At 36.9% G+C, this 22,936-nt stretch overlaps 1 protein-coding gene across 13 annotated transcripts in view; it reads left to right on the top strand.

Moving 5' to 3' along the window:
- Nucleotides 1-22,936, top strand: part of CACNA1D (calcium voltage-gated channel subunit alpha1 D) — a 171,158-nt gene that overhangs the window by 54,301 nt on the left and 93,921 nt on the right. For all 13 annotated transcript variants that reach the window (XM_033071448.1, XM_033071451.1, XM_033071458.1 and 10 more), the window contains exons 4-7: nt 8,639-8,778; nt 12,410-12,552; nt 13,899-14,051; nt 14,869-15,065. In XM_033071448.1, coding sequence (XP_032927339.1) covers nt 8,639-8,778; nt 12,410-12,552; nt 13,899-14,051; nt 14,869-15,065 — 633 coding nt within the window. The remainder of the gene's footprint in view (nt 1-8,638; nt 8,779-12,409; nt 12,553-13,898; nt 14,052-14,868; nt 15,066-22,936) is intronic.

The following is a 22,936-nucleotide window of genomic DNA, read 5'->3' as shown; positions in this document are numbered from 1 at the left end:
TTGCAGTGGAGCAAAGGGTTTTCAAACACTGTCGTGGCAAAAGAGCAGGTTTCCCTTGTATTTTCTCTACAAATCCTCTTTTTCTTTGTTATGGAACAGCCAGAGTAATCGAACTCTCAGATGTGTGATGAAAATGTCCCTATGTTCATGGAGCCTCGTGTTCAAGTTGAAAGAACATAGAGGGCTTCCTTTTCATAATCAGCTGAATACTCAGTGGATGCACAAAATAGGAGTCTTTCTGCATTTTATTGCCATTGGGAAATATCAGTTTCTACAGCCACATTGTATTTCACATATCTGGAATTTACTATGAGATATTATTTCAAAATAACATGCAATAAAATGTTAGTGCATTATTTGATTTTTGACTGTTAAATTAAATTTTTTTATTAAATGGATACTTCAAGCATTTGGCCCAGAAACTACCACAAGAGAAGAAAACTGCAAAGGAGAATTTGTTCAGCAAACTGAGGCAACCGAGGTTAAAGTTGTGCTTTAACGTTTTCATGGCTACTGCAGACCATTCTCCTGTCAGTTTGGATCAATGCATTTTTTTTTTTGGTACTTACATTGTTCTGGGCAGCATCTACCTGGAATATTCTATCCTGCCTTCCCTTTTAGTTGGAAATGTATTTCATCAGCAACATTGCTGTTGACATTTCTGTAGCTTATGACTTCTAGCACTCTGGCAGATTGTGTGCTCATAAATAATACAGTCTTTCTAGATTTGTTGGAGTGGTTTTTAGTGCAATACTTTGTTTTACTCTATGTACTTTGATTTACTCTATGTACTTGGTATCTAAGGAGTTAAGAGATGCTTTCTAAAAGAAAGGATTTGTGAAGAGGTAATAGAGTGTGCAGCAGGTAGTTCTCAGAAAGATGTTTCACACTGGAATTTATTTAGCAGTCATACCTTCCTCTCAGTATAGAATCATCACATCCACATCATGCACTGCATTCAGTGTCTTCTGTATGAAATTCTACTGCTGAATTGAAGTTAGCATGTATTGAAAAGAAAGACAGAAATAAATGCAGATTTCTCTGAAGAAATTTCTTAGCCTTTTTATACCAATATAAGTGATTCCCATTCTCTAGAACTTTTTAAAGCCCTTGAAATTTTTAAAATAATATTTTAATTCTGTAGCCAGGCCTCATACAGATACCCAATCCTGGTCATGGAAGTTGACTGCTCCCCAAAAGCAGAGGGTGGAAGAAAATATTCTTTTAACTGTTGGTGTACAAGGGGCAAGAGTAGACCACAAGTGTAGGACATAGCTCCCAGACTGACCCCTGGTCTGGGGTTCTTCCATTTGAACCTTGAGGAATGATTAGAAAAATTCCAGTGAAGTAACAGGCCTAACCATGTCCTCCCTTTGTATTCACCTCAAGGTCAGACCAGGATGTGGGGCAGGTATAATGTGTGTGTGAGTTTTTGAAAGACTTATTGGTGGATGTTTGTTAAATCATTTCCACTGTAACAAAAAGCAGAACCAAACAAATGAAACAAAACTCAAACCAAACCCCACCAAACTAAATTATTAAGCCTTACATAATGCAAGTTTCTACCCTACTTTAGTTACTCAGCAAAACAAACTCTCATTGGATATGCTCTTAACAAATCATTCTGTAGTTCTTAAACTGACAAAAGCAAAGAAGTAATGGAGTCATATATCTGACAGATTAATGAGTAAAGCATCGTGATGAAACTGTTCTATCAGTTTTGTCCAGTTCTTTAGTAATGAAAATGGAAATTAGATTTGCAATCAGATGAATAAATCAAGGGAAAAAACACCTACTCAAGGAATGTCATTGTTCTGTTTCCTGGCTGACAATATCAGTGCAGAACTACAGACCCAATCTGTTCTCCTTATTGTTTTAATGTTTTGTAGGGCTTTTTTAGCTTTTTTTTTGTTGTTGTTTTGTTGTTTTTTTTGTTTTTTTCTTTTTTTACAGAAAGTCCTTGATATTCTTAAAGCACAGCACTGGAACATTATAGAGCTGTGAATGAACAGCTAACACACAAAAAACCCTTACCCTTTTGGTCTTCTCCCTTTCTTTTCCTTTGAGATGCCATATTCCTTTAGAGCCTTGGAGAATTTTCATCTCTTGGGACAGATTTTGCTTTGGCAAGCTCCTACAGAAAAACTGAGTGCAGAGTGACCAGAGCTGGTGTGAGAGCCACTCCTGTGCACTTCAGGATTGTGCTGGTGAAAGAAGAAACTACATGGGTTGGAAAACCAGGGAGAAAATGGAAATTGTTAGTAGTAGGTAACAAGTAGTTGGAATACTGTGCTCAGTCTTCAAGTGGATTTAGGACTGAAGCTCGTGTCAGTGCCTGCTGACATTTCCACAACCTGCCTTTCACACATTGTAAGGATGAAGTCATTGCCAAGTGATTGCTTCATGGGCCTTTTCTTGATAATTTTTGTGGATGGTCAATTGGCCCCTTCGTGACCCTTTCTTGATAACTTTTTAGTGGATGGCAAATTTGCAGGAGTTCAGTTTTGCTCTTAGTTATTTGTGATCAAATTTTCAAAATCACACCATTTGCCTCATTTCTTCACAGCAATGTGAAGCAGAAGGGTTATCTGTGTCTCTAGGAAGGTGTGCAAGACAGTGCCTATAGTGGATTTATAATGTACACACAGTTTACAAATGCTTATTTACAGAACAGGTGTTTACATCTCCATTATTGTGTTACAATGTAAAATGCAAAATACATGATTAAGAATATGAGAAGCAATCACACTCAAAGAAGAAATGCAGGTCTCCAGTGCATTTAGAGGAAGTGATTGCAGGAAGTAATGAAAAAAGTAATCAGTGTTAAATATGTTCTGCTTATTCATCTACCTCTGGCTGCCAGAACCTGTCAGATGAAAGTAAAGCTAAAACAGTCTTTGAGATGCTATTTCAGTGATGTAAGTTATTCAAATACTCCTTCAGACTACCTTGATAAAAAGGGACTTAAGGAAATTTAATTGCAGTTAATTTTAATTACACCTCAGTGTATAGCTTGCACATCCACTTTGTTCCTTTGCTGTGCTCAGTATTTGAGATGTTCTTATTGCATGTTCTGTTCCTGCAAACACAAATGCCTGCTTGAGATCTGGAGGGTGCAATGGTTGTTAATTGTGACCAGACCATGGCATTATGAATCCTCAGTTCAAAAAAGATGAAAGGGTTTTGTGTTCTCTTTGAAAACAGTAAAAATGTTGTGAGTGAGGTTTGTTGCTTGGCAGTGGTACTGGGAATATGAAATCCCATTCATTTAACATTCATTTATTGTTGAACTGCTGTAAGAATGTTCTTGCTGTGTAACACCTACTTATTTCTACTCCCAAGTATGGAGTTTTCACTTGGTGTTGACTTTGAAGTATCAACCTTGCTATGAGATGCACCAGCCTGAAATGCCAGAGCATCTGAATCTGCAGTAATGTGATGGTGTCCTATAAAGCTCCTCAAAAGACCTGAGATGTTTCTGGGCCTAATGCCAAATTCCTGCCCAGTCTTGCACTGGATTTTACATGTATTCAATGTATTCAAATATAAAAGGTCTCATGTACATGAAATGTGCACTTGAAGTATGGAAACAATGTGTGTTACCAGGTCTATATTAAAGGAGTATAATTTTGTGTACAAATTGTATTTTCTAAAGTTGCTGCAGAGCACAGAGAAAAGCAAAGCTGCACTTAAAGAATAGTAGTGCAGAAATCTGACAAAGTAGAGAGAATGATTGTATTCCCTCTAGTGGGTCAGGACTGCTGAGGGTGGTGAAACATGGTTTAATTGGATTGATCAGAACATGAATTCTTAAAATATGCTTTTCAAACTCACCCGCCTTGTTTGTTATGTATCTAAAGGCACAGTTTATCCAATAGTTATGACCAAATTGTTGAGTGATAAATAATTCCATTTCTTCTAATAAATAGAGAGCAGTTTCAATGTCTAATCTTGGCAGTAATTACTTTGTTTCTGCTCTTGAAGTTGCTGAAATAAAGGCAAGTATATAGATTACTTTTTGCCAGGTGTATGGATTCAATTTGTGTTTCATTTTGTAATTGGGAAACTACTATAACATTTTTTCACATGTGGCAGTAAATAGTTTCACTTTCCTGTTTTCTAATTATTTCTGTCCTGCATGTCACAGATGATTTTCAGGGGAATGCAGGTATACAAAGTGGAAAATTAAATCGTTATAGTTTAATGTTCAAAACTCAAGTTACTTTTTTGTCTTATAGATGGAGTGTTTTCCTAATGCCAGAACTTAAAAATGGGTGATTGTCAAAAAGATAAATGTCTTTATCTGTGTTTTCAAAACATCAGTCACACAACTTATTAAACAACATTTGATTTTTTTTTTTGTTTTTGATCCCTAAATCAATAATGTCCAAATATCTTGTGTTGTGTCTAAACTTCAGAAAATTGATCAGCCTGCTTAATTTGCTTAAATTGAGTCACTTTATCTGCTAAGTTTTTACTCTGATGCGTGTTTGTTAGTCTGCATACAGAAATGCATTCCTTTAGTTAAGAAGTAATTTCCATCTCTGATGCCAAGGAAATAGAAATTTTAATGTAGTAAGGCTTAATTACCTATCATAATAGATCAAGGTTTTGCAAATTAATGACTTGCCATTTTGAACCAGTTACCTTGTGAAACATCTTAATGTAAATGCAGAATTTTGGTGTGTCACCTTCTAACATGTAACAGTAGCTTTGCATATTTCTTTCAGATTTTGAAAATATGAAGATAATAAATGATGAGTAATGTACACCATCTGGCTAGGGTGGGGGAAAAAAGATTTCCTGAGCAACAGGGTTTCTGCTAAGCTGATTTACTTAAAATAAGAAAGCAAATGCTTTTTTTTTTTTTAAATGAAAATGAAGTTCTAATGATCTAAACTCATAGGGTAAGGGTTGCTTTTGTTTTGTGCCCCATGATCAATATCAAAGGCAAACTCCATGGATTCCATGAGAAAGACAATTTATCTTATCCGTCCTGTTGCATCATATAGTCAGAAAAAGATTGCTGAGACTAGAAGATGTTGAGCAGCATTAACAGAAGTGTCAGACAGCCTTGCTGGAATCAGCTGCCTGTGAGGAGAGATGACCTAGCTTTATCAAATCAGTGAACAAACAACTATTAATCTATACAGCCTCAGGATTAGATCCTTCAGAATGCAGACATATTGTTGTGCTTCATATCTTCTGTAGGTCTACAGCTGTCACATTTTTCTGCTAATTTTATGATGTAGTTCAGAGCTAAATGCAATAATAGATATTAGAAATTATGTGCAAACTCTGCTTTAACCAAAACTGCCTTTTTGATTTCTTTTATTAGAGGTTTTCTTTTGCAAGCACTCAATACATCCTCTTACATATTTCCTTGTTTTGTTTAGTTGGCTCATTTTTTAGTGTTCCTACTTCCATTTTGAATGAAATTAAGTGTTTATTTAAAAATATCAACTAATTTGAACAAAGTATGATTTCTCCACTGTGGAGAAAAAAGAACAGATAAATGTGTGTATCATATCCTGCTAGAACTGCAATCTTGGGTCTGTATTTTGAATTTAGCTCTTACTTCTTTAGCTTTTTTTCCGAAACCAACCCTACCTCTACAACTTTTTCATTAATACTGAAAATTAAATGTTATTTACTCCTGAGTAGTGGTTGCTTAAGCTCTGGACATACAAAGTGATGTGTGGCCAACAGATGTATCAGGGTTGCAAAGGCAAAAATTGATGTCCATAGTGACCAACAAGAAATTATCCAAGTGTGAGAAGAGACCTCCAGAGCCTTCCTGAGGGTGAGCAGGTTGTCAGCTCTGCAGTTTGTGGAGAACATCTGTTGGCTGCCTACTTGTTAAAGAACCAAACAGTTTGTAAAGAAAGCACAGTCTGTACTTTGAATGTTGTAATTGTGGGGCCAAGTCATTCATCTGGCCTCCATGGATGACACACAGGTTAAAAATGAATAAATAAGAGTGTGTGAGAGCATGGAAGGGAGGAAAAATGAAACAGTGAAGATATGGAATTTGTCTTATTTAAATGAGCACATATTTAACTTAGTGGCCACTGTGACTTCCAGGTCCTTTCTCAGCCCATATTGGTGTGGGATTATTTAACCCAAGGTGCAGCACTTCTCATTTTCCTTGCTGAGATTCATGTGGCTCCTGTTGGTGCAGCTGTCAAGGTTTCTTATGGCCCATCTGGGAAGTGACACACACTGATCTTAAACCCTCCAATGGGTTTAAAAATGAGATTGTCCTACATTCCATATGGCTCTAATGGAATATTTGCAATACTGTTTAGGAAATAGGAAGCACTCCTACTTCCATGAAATAAATGAGATGAGCAGGACTGAGACCAATATTATTTTCCAAGGATGGATGGTGAATAAAAGGGCAGAGTTGCTCAGATTTGAACTGTCCCATTAAAATGAGCTACAGGGCTATGTGACCATTAAAGAAGTTGTAGAACTTTGGCTGGTGGTTAGCCCAGAGAGCAGAAGAGCTTTGGAATATTTTTTGAAGGGGAGCAACGGTGGTTTTTAGGATGAAACTGGTACTTTAATGGATGGAGTTAAAGTCACATCATTGCCTATAAAACACTGGACATATGGACCCATGAGATTATTTTGTCTCAGAAGGTCCCTCCAGTCCTGGATCCTGTGTTCCTTTTAAGTAAAGAAGCTATTGAAATTTGTGATACATGAAACATAGATATTCTGTCTCACTTTTTCTTTTACTACTATGATTTTGATAGATATTTTACCCATGGCAAATGACAACCAAAATATTTGTCTTCTCATGTTTTCCAACATTGTTTATCTTCCTATAACCAAGCTGCAAATTTAGTTGTATGCAGGGAGACAGAAATAGCTGTTATGGAATGTGTATGAGGTGTGATTTTTTTTGTATTTCAGCATTTCTGAATCTGTTCCTCAGGAATGCTGGTAATTTCTTTTATTGTGATCTCTGATGGATTTTGGTGCACGAGGCATTCACATTTCTTGTCTGAGGCCACTTCACTCTTGCTATCTAGCAACAGTCCTCACAGATTGGTGGTAAATGGATGGGTAAGTGGAAGGGACAATTTTGAAAGAGGTATTAGGAAGTTTGAGTTTCACTGGGCTGGACGATCTCACTCAAAATGGAAAGTAGCTGAGGAGCCTTGGATGAAGCTCCACAGTGTTTATGAAGTATACTGAAAAGAGGGGAAAAAGGCAGGGTATAGGACTGAGCTGAGCAGGAGATGAGATCAGGAATCCTTGCTTTGCAGTAAGAGAGCCTTACCTGCCACAGTGATGCCAGGGGGCTCCTTGCTGCAGGGAAAGACCTGGAAAGGAGTTTATTGCTAAGCCTGTGCTTCTATTAAATCACCAGTGTCAGATTTATAAATGGATTTATCACATCCTCTGCATAACCATCCTAAATGGCCTTTTTGGCAGGAAAAGAAATCTAGCTGCCCAGATTAAAGATTTGCACATAAGAATATCAAGAGCTTTGTTTAAGTTGCAGATGATTAAGGTTTGGTTTTTTCCTTTGGTTGTGTATGAAAGTGCCAAGCTGTGTGACAAGTAAGGAATGTGGGTTTTTGTGTGTAATGAATAAGGATCATGTATTTTTTTTGTGTAATGTTGGTATTCTATTTGAGTAATGATAGTAGAAGATGGTGATCCTGACTGAGCAGTTGCAGTCATGTGATTAACCTTGTATGTGATAAATGAGCAGCATCATGTGTTCCTGAACAAGTTTAAAAAATGAATCATACTCTTTGTGCCTTTTATTCTTGGCTGTAACATCTGAGTAGCAACAGATATCTAAACAAAATGTTATATAAAATAATGAAATGATCATGTCTGAAGGTAAAAAGAACAGATGTTAATGGCTCTGTTTCGATAGTGGTGACTTTTTCAATTTACCAAGTCAAGCATGCTAATAATATTTTTTGGGGTTTCTTCTTTCTAGAGTATCTGGTTAGCTAGGAAAAGATATTCAGTACATAGCTCTGAAATAAGAATTTTGGTCAAATACAGAAACTAATAACATTAAAAAAACCCCAAACATTAAATCTGATGTTGGGAGCTTCAGTGATATGAGGTGGTGGTACAGTACCTTAAAATCTGTTCAAACATGGTAGGGTATTTTAAAGAAATTCTGGTGGTGTGGAAGGGACAATAAGTCAATGCAAGATTACACATCAAGATTAAAAAGTTGCAAGACAGTATAAAATATTAAACAATTAAAACTTTTGGAATAGTTAAAGGAAGTATACCACTGCTTACCTTCCAAGAGTATTTCCAGGGCTCTGTTCTACAACATTTTCAGGTTCTAATGAATGCAGAGAATCCCACTGACCTGGATGGGACTGTTTGCTTAAACAAAGGTACAGTATGCTTCCACGGTGGCAGAAACAGCTTTTTTTCTTCTCATGGACTGTGAAAACAAGAAAACCTTGTGCAATTATGTAATTCTAACCTTGTCAGTAGAGTTATCATTAAGTGTTATGCAATTAAAACCTGTGAAATAAACTGCTATGAAGGTATTTCCTTAGTCCTGATCAGAACCCACTTGTTGCAGTGTCAATAGTAAAAAGAACTGTTGCATTCATTCTCATTGTACTTTTTTTGTCTTCCACAGGAAAAAGTAGAATATGCCTTCCTGATAATTTTTACAGTTGAAACATTTTTGAAGATTATAGCATATGGATTATTATTTCACCCCAATGCATATGTTAGAAATGGATGGAATTTATTGGATTTTGTAATAGTAATAGTAGGGTAAGTAGCTTATCTTCAATTATACAAATATTCAATTTTTTCTTTACAGTGGGGTAGGTATAGACCTGTTTCTGTGAGTAGCAGACTATGCTGTATTTCTGTTTATTTGGAGTAAAGAATGAACTGAGTGAAAAAAAATTAAAAAGTCCTAAATTTTCAGTGCTATCTGGGGCTATAGACCGCATTGCATTTATAAGAGAAGTTCCCAGGGATTTCTGAGTCCTGCTGGAGATTTCCAGAGTTGTTTTTCAGAAACTTTTCCCTCTAATTTTTTCAAGGTAAACTCCTGATGCCTTTCCATGTGTTGATCTCTTAAGGGCCACACGTTATTATTTAATTTATTTGTTTAACCCTTCACTGCAGTTATGTGGAGTTTATCTGTTTCACAAAGACCTCTGGGAGGACCCACATGTTTCACAGTGGAGAAGAGTGCTTGGGGAGACAGAACTAACAGTGATTGCTTGATATTCCCAAAATCTGAATAAAACTGGGTGCTACCAGTTTACTGTCAGGCCCCAGATACAGATATGATTTTGATTTGCCTGGGGTGGAAATGTCTGTTAAAAATGCCATTTTTTCTTTATTCTGTGCACCTTACTGTGCCAGGAAACCTTGGGGAGTTTCTTTGCCCTAGAAAAGGAACTGCTTGGGCCTTATGCAGGTTCAGAAGAGTGGAACTTACATTATGCTCCTACTTATTGATAAATAATTTTTTCTGTCAGCAACTGTCAGTGGTTGTGCTACTGCATTGGATCCTACCTTCAGCTATCTAGGGAGTTAATCTTGAAATGTATATTCTCCAATTTCCTAGATGCTATGGAATATGTTAATGTTGACTGGTACTGTAAATTTTGTTTGCTAAAAGTATGTATCATCTAGAACATGAGTTCTAGAACATGGGAATCAAGGTTTGCCTGTAATTGAAAAGGATCAGAAATTAGAGTGTGTGCTGCTATTGAGTTGTCCCTCCTTTAGGGGAAAGAGATGCTAAGTAAAGGAATTTGTGGTAAAGCACTGTTAAATTTGGGGATGTCCTGTGAATATAAGAATGCCTGGTGTGTAACTATTTGATTATGAGATGCTAAATGTTGCTGAGAAGGTTGTATTTGGGGCAGTCCTTTGGCATACAGGCAGTTTTGGTCCAGGACTAAAATTTGTGTATAAATAGATCTTCATCAGGTCAGGTCATTCTCAACAGATTGGTCTCTGTGCCTGAAGGGGAAGCTTGGTGGGCAGGTTGGAGACTGCCACACACGAGCTCTGCTCCCTTGCCAAGCAGTCACTTGAACACAGCTCTTCTCTTTTGTCAAGTGACCACGGAGTTACAGTAACCCTGGAGCAGTCTAATTAACATGACCTCTATCTTTGACTGTGTCCTAAATACATGATAACGAAAAAATTTTCCACTAATTCCTAAAACACTCCTTATTGGAGGCTAAATGTAGTTAGGTCAAATGCTCACACAGAATTTGTTGAAAATATGAATAAAAAAGGAGTATATTTTATCAAATGTCTAAAATATCACACTAATATTAAGTTGTAATTCAGATCCAAAAGTTTGGAATGTAAACTTTTGTGCAGGTTATCATCAGCCTACCTGTAAGACAAGGTGGGCGTTTCCTAACATGTCACACACTCACATAACTGTGAGCAACATTCTTGTTCTTTCAGTGAGAACACAGCCTGCATGATTGAGCAAGCATGAGTCCCATTTATTTAATTAATACATAAAAGCCCACTGAAAAATTGATTTTCATATATAACCCAAGGTGGATATTGGAATCACTTCTGGACCTGATTCTGTTTGGCTGGCTTCAATGGGAAATTTCATTAGGTATTCTAATAGCTTTGGAAGAGCTGCCATGATGTCCTATATTGAATGTATTGAAATTTGCTTTCTCAGCAGAAACTGCAGCAGTCCAATTGCATTAATCTTAATTATAACTAAAGAAATCTCTACAAGCAAAAGGGAAACACATATAGAGATGTTTTTAAAATAAAATCTTAATTAAACCTTTAAAGTTTGCTAAACTGCAGAGGAATATGAATGTAATTTTCAATAAAGAAGATCAGTAGTTGTATACCTTAATGGCTTTTTAGGAATGACATATGTCCTGGTTTCAGCTGGCCTACACAAAATGACAGAGCTATGAATGTGATGCTTTCTACTCTTTGTCACTTCTCTCTGTAACCCATCAGAGTCAGAATTATTTCGAGTAGTCTACTTACCTGCATGGGCTCTTATGTAATTTCTATTGATTTCTGTGAAGGAATAAGTTCCCAGCTGAGAAATCTTAGCACCTGCCTATGCCTTTTAATTTTCTGCATGTTGTATAAACTGACAGGCTGAAAGATTCTCTGAATTCAGACTTGATTTTAATAATGTCTGTCTGTAGAGCACAAATAGTCACTCTTGAAATCATTGAGGTGTTGGTTTTCCTGCAATTAAGTTTCTATTAAATTCTGGGGCTGCATCAGGACCTGGTATTCAATGTCTGGATTTAGTGTAACAGTATTTGGGCTGCTGATGTTCTTTGTAATTTCTGTAGAGTCCTTGGGGCTGAGTTTTTCTCTGGAGCAGAATGAAGAAGTCTAGGGATGGATATTGACTGATGTGGGTCAGCTGCTTACTGGGGGAGGATAAAGCCTTCAATAATCTAGTTTAGGCAACCTATTAAATAATATATGATTGGAAGAAATTACCCAGCATGACAGAGTTCTTAACCAGAGTTGTGAAAACTTTTCATGACCAAACTAAAATCCTGCACATTTCAGGCATCCTTTACAAGTGTGAAATATTTCTCATGATTGCAAAACTCTATTAACTTGATAATCCTTTCAGGAGAAGTGCAGTTATTGAACTGCAGACTCTGTGCAAAGGATAACACAGTTTGTGTGGTCTAGTGACAGTCTAGAAACCCATCTGAGATGGAGCTTCAAACTAAAAAAAACCCCTAAAATGAATTTGGATTTCAAGAACATGCTTCACTTTAAATTGCTGCTTAAAGTGGGAAAGTAAAATAAAAGTCTTGTCTTGCAAACTGTTCTAATGAATGACTAATTCATTTCTGCAGGGAAAAATACAATATAATAAATGAGCCATCTGGGAATATATTTTTCCTCAGAGGTATGATGTGTAAGAAACAAATCTTTTTGGTGTTATTAAATGGTGAACTCTAATTATTTTTAAAATATTCAGTTTCTGCTGACTCTGTATAGAATATTTTACTGCTGTTCCCCTTGGAGTTCATATATTCTACCAAAATTAAACCAGATGGTTTTACTTATTATGTATTTCTCCTTCTAAAGGGAAGATAAATTCTCCAAATGTTAAAGCTAAAATGTTTGAACAGAAGTGGCAAAGTAGCTTCATTTATTTAAAAATAGCAATCTGTATATAAAAGCTGAATGTTGAATTATTGGAAACTGTGTGATCCTCATTCTCCAGAGGGATTATAAAGTCTTGCACTTATAGCTCTGTCTGTCATGATTTAATGTGTAAATATACCTCTCAGTCTGACATCTGAACAGCTTTGCAGAATGATCTGCACTTCAACTGATTTCCAAAGTAATCTCTTTGACTGTGTGGTAAATGGATAGTGCTGACCTTACCTTTCATCTCCTTTTCTAGATTATTTAGTGTAATATTGGAACAATTAACCAAAGAAACAGACGGTGGCAGCCACTCAGGTGGCAAACCTGGTGGCTTTGATGTCAAAGCCCTAAGAGCCTTTCGTGTACTGCGACCTCTCCGACTTGTATCAGGAGTGCCCAGTAAGCTCTGCTCTCTGTTTCCATGCAATCAGGAATGGGACTGCTCTGATTATTGAACTGTCTTCTTCCATGCACTCCAGAAATGAGATGGGATAAAGTTGAAGTTTTGTTTGCTGGCTATGTATAGAAAGTGAATTTCAAGATGAATGATACCCTATTTCAAGTTGAGCAAGGGATTGTGAATTCAGTCATGGTATGATCTCCTTACACAGTTCAATAAGCAGACAGGGGAATACACTTCCTTTCTAGAAGCTTTATATAAAAGTGCATTACATGTTAAAATGCAAATACACCAGAAAATAAAATTCAGATTTTTTTTAAATTCTAAACCCCTGCATCTGAAAGCGTAGGTGGTCCTAAAATAATTTATATGTTGGTAAGTGTATGCCAGAGCACATTGCACACTTGTGTTTCCTGCCCCCTCCAATGCACATGAATGCCTTCTGTGTATCTCAGCAGAGCTAACAGATAAATTAGGAAGCTTGAAAAGTAGAACAATATTGTTTAAGAAAGCAATTGAATTTTCTGATATTTCCCGTTTTCTTTTAACGCTTTATTAATTATTGAAGCTATTTGGGCTATATGAGGTTCATGACTTCCAGTTCAGCACTTTCCAAGGCATTTAAAGGAAGAAAGCTAATTCTGTGTGCATTATATCATGGACTGTTACATGGAAATGACTGATTTTTGGCAAAAGGGCTTCAGTGAGGACAGAAGCAGTCCTATGAAATGTCAGAGAGGAAGTCTAGCAAGTTAAAAAAGAGGCATATTTTATTCTCATTGCTACTGTGGCAGCTTCATTAGTCTGGGATTAGGTAATTTTGGTAAAGCCAAAAGTAGGATAAATATTTAATTGGAAAAAAAAAATAGAGCAGTTTTGAAAGGGATGAGTTATAAAAGAATAAGTTTATTCAGATTAAAAATGTTTTCCCAGTTAGCTATATTTTTCTCTCCAGAGTAAGAAGACAGGTCTACAATTGGCTGAGTGCACAATTTCTCAGAACTTGCCATAAAGTTTTTGTTTTATCACAGAACTTCTTAAAGGTCATATAAAATGACCTACAGGCACACACTGTGTGCCTTCTCTTTATAAAAGCACCCACATATTCTTGTGACACATTTCAAGCACTGACTTCTATGACATAAACTTTACTAACAGAGGAATTAAATGGACAGAAAGTTTTAGATTCTTATGTTACAGGAACATTTTGTGGTTCTGGGTAGTAGATGTTTTTTAAAAAATCTCATTATCCCTGGATGTCTTTCATTAGTTCCTAATGATGTGTAAAATTTGATAGAGTAAGACATAGAAATATGGTTCATATCTTGTGTCTTTTTTTTTTTAGGTTTACAAGTTGTCCTGAACTCCATTATAAAAGCCATGGTCCCCCTCCTCCATATTGCCCTTTTGGTATTGTTTGTAATCATAATCTATGCTATTATAGGATTGGAACTTTTTATTGGAAAAATGCACAAATCTTGTTTTCTTATTGATTCAGGTAAGTTATTAAACTGTTCATTAAAATTAGGGTGTGATGATGTTTTCTTCCAAATCTGTGGGATTTCAGTTTGAAATAGAACTACGGACCAAAGCACTAAAGCTGTTGTAGCCCCAGTTTGCACTGGTTCACAATTTTAGGTACAGTACATTAAATGAAAAAAACCCCAATACCAAAGTCATGAAAAAAATCAAGCTAGTTATAGACTAGACCATGCTCTGAATTGATTTTATTTCTGATCTGTGTAGCTGAATACCAGTAGTGAAGAAAATAAGGGTGACTACCTACAAGGCACAAATCCAGATTGTAGCAGTGTGGTGAGGAGTGCAGTTGTGAAATGAGTGAAGAAGGAAAACTATTCTTCTATCCAGTGAAACAATGGAATGGAAGTGTGTGTTGTGAGAGAACTCTGAAACAGTGAAACCATCTTAACTGGTGGCTAAAGGTGGTTTCCTTTTCAGCTAAGTTATGAAGATGACTCTGCATAGGAATGAGACTCATTTTTCCTTAGTGGTCCATGTGTTGGTGTGAAGTGCCTTGAAGTGAAACAGCAACAGTGAAGAGGAAAGAAAAAATCAGCATGAGGAGCTTCTAAGAAATGATCTGTTAGTGCGTTGTGTTTCTTTCCACTGCTTAATTATTTTTATTTTTGGGGTTGTAAAGCCCAGATCTGAGAGAGACTAAAAGCTTCAAATCTCTGATGTGCTGCCTTTCTCAACGTGAAGATTTATCTCATAATGGTATTGGTGTTTCCTCATGGGAAGGGGTAACTCATGCAAACTGGAGGTCTCAGTCCTGGTTTTTGGTCCTTTTCCAGATATCCTAGTTGAAGACGATCCAGCACCTTGTGCATTCTCAGGGAACGGCCGTCAGTGCGTCATGAACGGCACCGAATGTAAGGGTGGATGGGTTGGACCAAACGGAGGCATCACCAACTTTGATAACTTTGCATTTGCAATGCTGACTGTGTTCCAGTGTATAACCATGGAAGGATGGACTGATGTGTTGTACTGGGTAAGTTCATAAATCACTGAACTTCTCTGCTCAAGTGGGGATTGAGCTGTGCCATCAACAGGAAATCTTGGTGAGTTTTACAGGAGACAAGCTCGGCTGCATACTTGTTCCAGTCACAGCCTGCTAATGGATTCCTCAGGCTAACAGGACATTTTAGAAACAAATTTATTCATTGTTTATTTGAGGGGTTTTTTTTTGCCTATTCCATTTGGATAAATGTAAAACTACATTTATGTCCTTTGGACTAGCATTTTTTTGGGTGAGCCTACAGATATTAAGCATGTCTTCACTGATTAGGCTTAAGAGCTCTGTTTTTGCAGTATTTGTGCAGAATTTTTCACAATGCTAGCATAAATTAGAACTAAGAAAGCTCTCAACTGACATTGCTTGCCATGGGGACTGAAAATCATGTTAACCATTCAGAAACTGCAAATTTGCAGGAGCTGTGGCTCTGACATCATCTCCATAGAAGCAGCAAAAGGTATTCAAAAATCTAACTGTGTAAATCCTCACTTTAAAATGCTCCTTTGGTGTAATTTATGGTACTTCCAGAGTCTTGCGACATCAACAGTCAGCTGGACACAGACTGGGAAACTGAAGAATGGAGGAAAATGGACACACAGATTTTTAAATGAATAGAGTCGCCTAAAAACACAGATAGACATTTCTTTGCTCAACCCCATTCTGCTCTAAGTGACATCATGTTGTTCTGCGAATCTTGGAGTATCTCAGTATCTGATGTGAGTGATTTGCCTAAGGCCTTTCAAGAAGCCTGTGACAGAACCTCCCACAGGTGCTGAACATCACTGAGAATATTCTGTACCACTTGGTACTCAGCAGCAAGTCTTTGCAGCTATTAGGACCTTATTAAAAACACAATTATAACAGTTCAATTGTTAGAAAATATGTATGGAAGAAGAAAAGTGATTACTGGTTAGCAAACTGTTAAGAAGGGTTAACTTATCTCAAGGAGTATCTTAGTGGGACTTTTGGTTTTGTTGCTGAGGGCAGCTCATTTTGTGAGTTTGTTCAAGTTTGACTGGCCAAGTGGGATTATTTACTAATAGTGCAGCTGTTGTGGAGTACTGGGTGCATTTAAGAATGTGATATTACCCAGTGAATGACCACTTGATTTTTATGGTGTCATTTGTTGCAAGTTGAGGTGGAATAAGCTGTCGCTAAAACATTTAACACAGAGTTTAGTCTCATAAAATCTGTGATACTGAAGTATAAAATATGGACATGTTTTTAAGAGAATATCACTCTTAAAGATAATTAGGATGGTAAAATGGCATTTGTTTAGGATTGAAAGACAAAAAAAGGGGCAACTATGAATATCTTCTTCCACTGTCTGTTATCAGGTACAAAACTGGCTAGAAACACACAGATCTTCAACACTGAGTAACAATTATGTATGGCTACATATAGACTACTGCATGATTTCCCATTGTAAAGATTTTTTCATTTCCTTGGAGTTTACATTCCAACTCTCTCATTTTCTAGGGGACACTGTGATTGTAGAATTAGTATGTGCTTTATGGTTTGTGTTCATGGTGATGGCAATTATTTTAATTCTTCCTGAAATGGGAAAGTGTGCCATGGCTATCTAGAAAAAAATTACACCTTTGATGTCTTTTGAGGCAAAAGTGTACCTGCATTTCAGGGCTTTACAATTCCTCCAGATTTTTTCAAAGAAAACGAATATAAAAAGCTTTGGAGAGTTGCTGCGCTTATAACTTAGAATAGAATTGTTACAAAACATAGAGAAACAATTTGAGTATCTCGGAATTAAACATTTTTTCCCCTGGGATTTGATGCCCTAATTAATCTGCTGCCCTTTAGAAACCTTTGCAGAGTCTCCAATGACAGCAGAAAAATTAGAATCATTAGAGTAGGATGATGAATATTTTCGTGGTCAGACAAAATGAAAAGTATACAAAAATTATAAACAATTGAAAAGTACAGAAGTTGTTTTTTTACTTCTTTCTCTGTAAGGAGTTTCCAATGTAGAATATATTTACAGGTGCGCAGATGTAATTTCTCATTTTATTACAAAATATACTAGGATTATTAGACAGTGAAGCAAATATTTTTCCACCTAGTGAATTATAATCAAAATCATATGTTCAGGTGGATTTGGAATCTATCTTAACTGATGCCTATATAAATAAATTATAAATTCAGATTCTTTCTCTCTTCCACACCAACAAGTTGCCCATTGTTGAACTGAAATTACTTGTTGAGAACAAGAGGAATGACAATTCATATATTTTAATTTTATCACTGGATCAAGCTTAGATAGATTTAGCTAAAAATTCAAAAAGATTTAATTTCATTTGAAAATTGTAAAAACATTAGGGGAATACCAAATTGTAATAAAAGAATTTGAGGAAGCCATTTTAGCTCGATGTGCCTGGGGCTTGTGGGTTGCCTTTTGCTTAGAACTCTGTTATTTATACGCAGACTGAATGAGTTTCATCCAAAACAAATAAAATCAAACCCACAAATAATAGAAACTGCACAAAAAAATTCTCATTTTTCATTTGGTCACTGTGTGAACAGTGAAATAAATTTATGCAGGCTTCTCTTGCTAGCAGGTGCAATGTGAGGGGGTGAAATCTGTGCATTGTTTTGCACAGTGTTAAGTGGCATTCTGTCAGCAAGGATGGCAGCTGGAAATGACAGCTTCCAGCAGCACCCACTGGCACAGCTCGTTATCACCTGGCTAATGACAGCAAATTTACTTTGAAAGTTCTCCAAGCACCAACAATGATTTTTCTCTCAAGTGTATCTGTTGTGGGTCCAGGCCATGATTCTGCTGCTGCTGGGGACCCTTCAGATCGTGGTGACTCCTGTGGGCATCCCTTGGTTCACCAGCCTGCATCCCAGCCCTGTGTGTCCTGCTGGGTTCTAGTGTCTTTGTCTGGCCTCTTCTCTCTCTAACTGAACTGTAACTCACTGGATAGCAGGCATTGCGAGGTTTGTCCACAAAAAATACAACTCCTTATGCCAAAGGTTTGAATTGAGAGGTGAAGGGGTGTTGTTGCTGTTCTCAGCAGCCAGTGCAGCACGTGTGCTCCCAAAGTGAGCGTTTCTGGCTGTGTCTGTTCTCCATTTGTATAGGAACTGTGTTTATTCCCAGTCATGGTCCTTTCTGTTTGCTCTGGAACCCTCACTGGAGGCTCATGCTTTCAGTTTTGGATCCTGGTTCAGTCCCTGTTATCAGCCAAGTGGCAGCCTCTGTGTGCCCAGGTTTTTAAGGCTCTGGCTCATGTTCTAAAGCTGAGAGCATAGTACTCGCTGCCTCACTTCCAGTTTATGCTAGCAAGCTCTCAGGAATTGAAGAACTGGAATCTTCATTTGCATATCTGGCTCCAGATTTTTCCCATGCCTTTGAAGCACCTCGATGTATAATCTATTAATGGCAAACACGTATTTTGTAAATTACTTTTTATTTTTAACTGCTTCATTTGATACACACAGATAACAAGCAGTGATAGTTGCCAGCAAAACCCCCAATTTTCTCATGAGCACCAAAATGATCACATTTAATTCTTCTTGTTTTCACCATAGTGAAGTTATCTTGATTTACTACACTTGAATAATCCAGCTTTAGCTTGAATGAGAGTTTGTCAGGGCCTCTGAGAAACAGAGTATTTAATGGGATGGGTTGTGCCAGCACAGTTGCTTCAAAGATGGGACAAATGTCTCAGTGGCAACTGAATTTTACTAGGTCAGTTTTATGGACAGATGTGTCCGATTTTAAAGCTCCTCAGTTTTCTAATACCTGTCTAGCATTGTTCAGATTGAATTGGGAATTTCTGAGATTGAACCACTCGAGCTAAAATTGCTGAATAATGATACACGGTCCTACATGGGTTTGCCTATTAATACACCTACTGATATGTTAGCAAGATATTCTCCAAAGGATTCTTGTTTAAAATACTCAGATCATTATCTGACATGTCTAGGCCATCTAAAATATACCTAAAACTCATAGAAGGTTTAAGGAAAGGGATGTCAGATTTTTCTAAAATATAGCTTTTGCTGATATGTCAGCTTTTAAAAACTGTTACTACCTTTTGCTAATAACATATATCATCAAAGATTCTTCATTCATTGTTCCTCTGCTTTTATAACAAAAAAGGGATGCATGTAGGAACTTGTCTCCTGTTTAAGAAATTGATCTTTATATCCCCCAATTGAAGGCTTTTAGAACATCTAAAAAAATCCATCATTTCTGTAACACACTGTTCAGGCTGCACTGCACTCTTGTGTATGTCTACATGCACTTTTGCATAAGTGTCTGTACAGCCAGAATATTGGTGTCAATCAGGCCAGGAGCTCAATCTCTACTCCCAACACCTTTTAGAATGCTCCTATTTGGGGATATTTAAGGGTAGACGCAGGTATGGTGTACTTGAAACCAGCTGATGTGCAGCCAAAGATATTTCCTAAACACAAGCAAATACTTTACAAATACATCTCACACAAGAAAACCCCTTGGCTCATGCACAAAATGTATTATTAGGCTATAAACAAAAAACTGCAAAATATGCTTGAAGTATTATCAAAACTGTCATCAGTGTGTGCTGACAAGGAGTCTCCTAAAAATGTCTTTCCAAAAATGTGACCAAGAGTCAAATAAGCAATAATAGTCTAGAAGTTTGAATTGAATGATTTAATAAGCTTATGGGAATCAACTACTTAGGGTGATCAAAGCCATGTTAGTCCCATCCGACCTGCAGAAAGGGAAGGCATGTTCCTGCATCAAACAATTGTCAGCAATGAATTTCAACTTATTGTCTGAGAGAAATCAAATCATGCTCCACTGCTTTTTTCCATTTGTAAATCAGTTGCGAATCTTTAGCAGTGTTAAAAATTGTGAGGAAACATGCCTGAAAATCTTAGAGAATTCTTATTCCTGCCTTTTCCTCCTTTGTAGCTAGGGAAAGCTTAGTTCTGCTCTGCTAGCATTGCTCAGCACCACTCACAGGTCATCTGAGGGAGGCTCTGGAGTGAAACAAGTCAGCTCATCCCCAAAGGCATCCGTGTGCTGTGTGCACAGAGCTGCCAGCCTTCCATGGCTGCACAGGCACACAGTTAACTCCTGAGGTACAGCTGCAAAAGAGAGAGGTCTTGGATGGCAGCGTTAATATCCTGCAGAAATCTCCCTAAAGAGCCAGGGATTGCAGGCAGAATTTTTTCTGTTTGAGTGTTAACTACTTGAATCTGGTTGCATGTTAAAATCAAGGTTAACTCCCCCCTGCCTTTTACATAATGATTTGGACTAATTACCTTTATTTATATTCTCTTGTTATTAAAAGCTCAGAATCATCCAGTTTTGGATTGCAAAGAGACAGGACTTAATTTCAGAAAGACAAAAAAGGGAATGATCAAATTCAGACATGCAAGCAGAGCTACCAAGCCAAGGAATGCACAGATTAAAAGTTTACATTAGGATAAAAAATGTGATATTAAAAAAAAAAAATATATATATTATTATAGTAATAATTTTTTTCTAATTGGCATCTTAACATGAAGACCCCTCCTGAGGAGGATTTAAACTAACTCCCAGAGAAAGGTTTCCCATGAGGTGAACTTGATTGACTTTGACAGGATATCTGGTATCTCAGCCTCAGCTGACTGCTGACCTGTACTGCAGTCAAAGCATGGAACTAATTTCTTGTCACAGATCATTGCAAATACTAAGAAGCAGCTATTATTTCTCCCCAGAAATTTTAAATAAAAGTGGGTCGAAATTGGATTGGAAATTGAGGCTGAACTTGGAGTATTGCTAAGACTCCATTAGTCCATCAACCACAGTTTCTTCTAAAAACTTTGCCACAAGAAGCCAACAATTATTTTGTAGCAATCCTAGTTTCCAGTCTGTCTCAGGATAACAATTTAGTAGATAAATTTAGATCTTCCTGAGCATTGAGGCTATGCTTGTTGGTGCTACATAAACTGAGGTAATAATTTTACATCATCTATCTGAATAGTAAATGCATTGTACTTGTATTTTTTTGTATCCAGTATGTGGAAAATACAAAACACATCCAATTTTGTATAATGTATATATAGATAGAATAGCAGATTCCAAAAGAGAGAAAGTGTTTAATACAGAACACCTGTGTGGATACTATAACTTTTCATTTTCATATAATATAGTTATTTAAAAAACAAACACGTTGTTGATCACATTAGTTAATTTAGTTTCTTGAGCCCTTAGATTTAGCAAGCCAAACTTATGCATAGGTTTTATAAATTTTTGTGAAGTTTGGGCAATACAAATTAACAAATTGTTAATCTGAAATTAACATACTGCTATTCATGAGAGGAGTCAAACACTTGGATTTTTTTATATCTGGAGCACAGATTTTGTTAAACCTGGTAGTACTCAACAGCAAACCTTCTCTGGGATACTGTTTTGTAGAGGCAGTGCTCTCCATTTTCTTGAAGGACATGGGTTTGTCCATCTGCTCTGCAGATTAAGCAGGGATGCATAATTCTCTGAAAAATGTAACACAATTTCTTAACAGTCACGTTTGACATCTTGGCTTTCCTTGGAACAATTACTTGATTTCCATCCAGCCCCTCCTCCCAGTTAGACAGTAAGCTGATTAATGGAATGCCACTAACAGGAATTAGCTAAAATAGTACTAGATACAACAGTTCTGAATGAAACAGAAAGACCTCCATCTAAACTAATTTCCAAATAATAACAGTAAAAATTTATGAACAATCATGTTTTGAAGAATAAATGCTTTGTAGGAATACCAAAATTTTAGAATTAATTTGCTAAGAATTGATAAAACCAACAGAAGGAAGAAAATGAGATCTCTTCAGCTTGAAAAATCAGATTTTTTAAGCTGAAGCAGCATCTTCCAAGTTGAGGTTTAACTTGAGAGGATCACTTCTGTGTCCTGAATTCAATCACACAGTTCACTTTACATACAGAAGACAGAAGTCAAATTTATAAGATGATTAAGCAATTCTGAGGCTCTCCAGGTCCTGTGACAATTTCCCACTTCTCGATGGGATCTTTTTCTCTTTAGATCTACTTTCATGCCTGAGCCATGGAACTCTCATTTCTCCAGGTGTTGCTGAGTTGAAATGCTTAACAAAGAATGATCTCAGTGCACACCCACCAGTGCACCTCCAAATTCTGTGTCAGAAGCACAACAAAGCTGAGTTTGTCCAGCCAGGGCAGTGCCAGGGGAATCTGTGCTTTGACTCCAGAACACTGAATATAGAATTTCAGGCTTTTATAAATCAACCTGGAGGGTGCTGTGCTTCAAGCACAGCCTGTTTTAAGTCAGCTTTAAGTTAACTCCAATTCAGCCAAGAATATCTCAGGACAAAACCTTTGAAGCCAGGCACTTTGAAGGGCTCTCTGGTGTGCTCTTCACTGAGTAGAATAAATAATCTGATCTGGGCTTTTGTGAACTTCCTCTCCATGCTTGCAGGAGTGCAGGGATAGTCCCACTTCACAAAATTCTGATGTCTGCAGAATTTTTACACCTGTCAAGAGACTGAGTTTGTCAGTCTGAACAACTTTTAAGATGATGAGGCAGATTACAAGTAGCACTGAGTAAACCTACCAGTTATGTGTCTGTTGGCATATTATGAAAAGAGGAAGGTAAAATGAAAACCTAAGGAACCTAAGAAATTCAACGCATTTAAGAGGGTTTGGAACACTGGAAAATCAAAATAGGCTCATGCATCAGCACTTTGTATCTATTATGGTACAAATGCAGAATTAAATGTTTTGTTTTATCATCAATCTCAGGTAGAATTTATATTGATTGCAAATTGAGTTTGCAACAATGTCCAATAAAAGAACACCAGATGTACAGAAAAGTTAAGAC

This window comes from Catharus ustulatus, chromosome 13 (assembly GCF_009819885.2).
Source record: "Catharus ustulatus isolate bCatUst1 chromosome 13, bCatUst1.pri.v2, whole genome shotgun sequence".
NCBI lineage: Eukaryota > Metazoa > Chordata > Aves > Passeriformes > Turdidae > Catharus > Catharus ustulatus.
The sequence above is the reverse complement of the archived record's forward strand: the minus strand, read 5'-3'. Positions and strand labels throughout refer to the sequence as shown.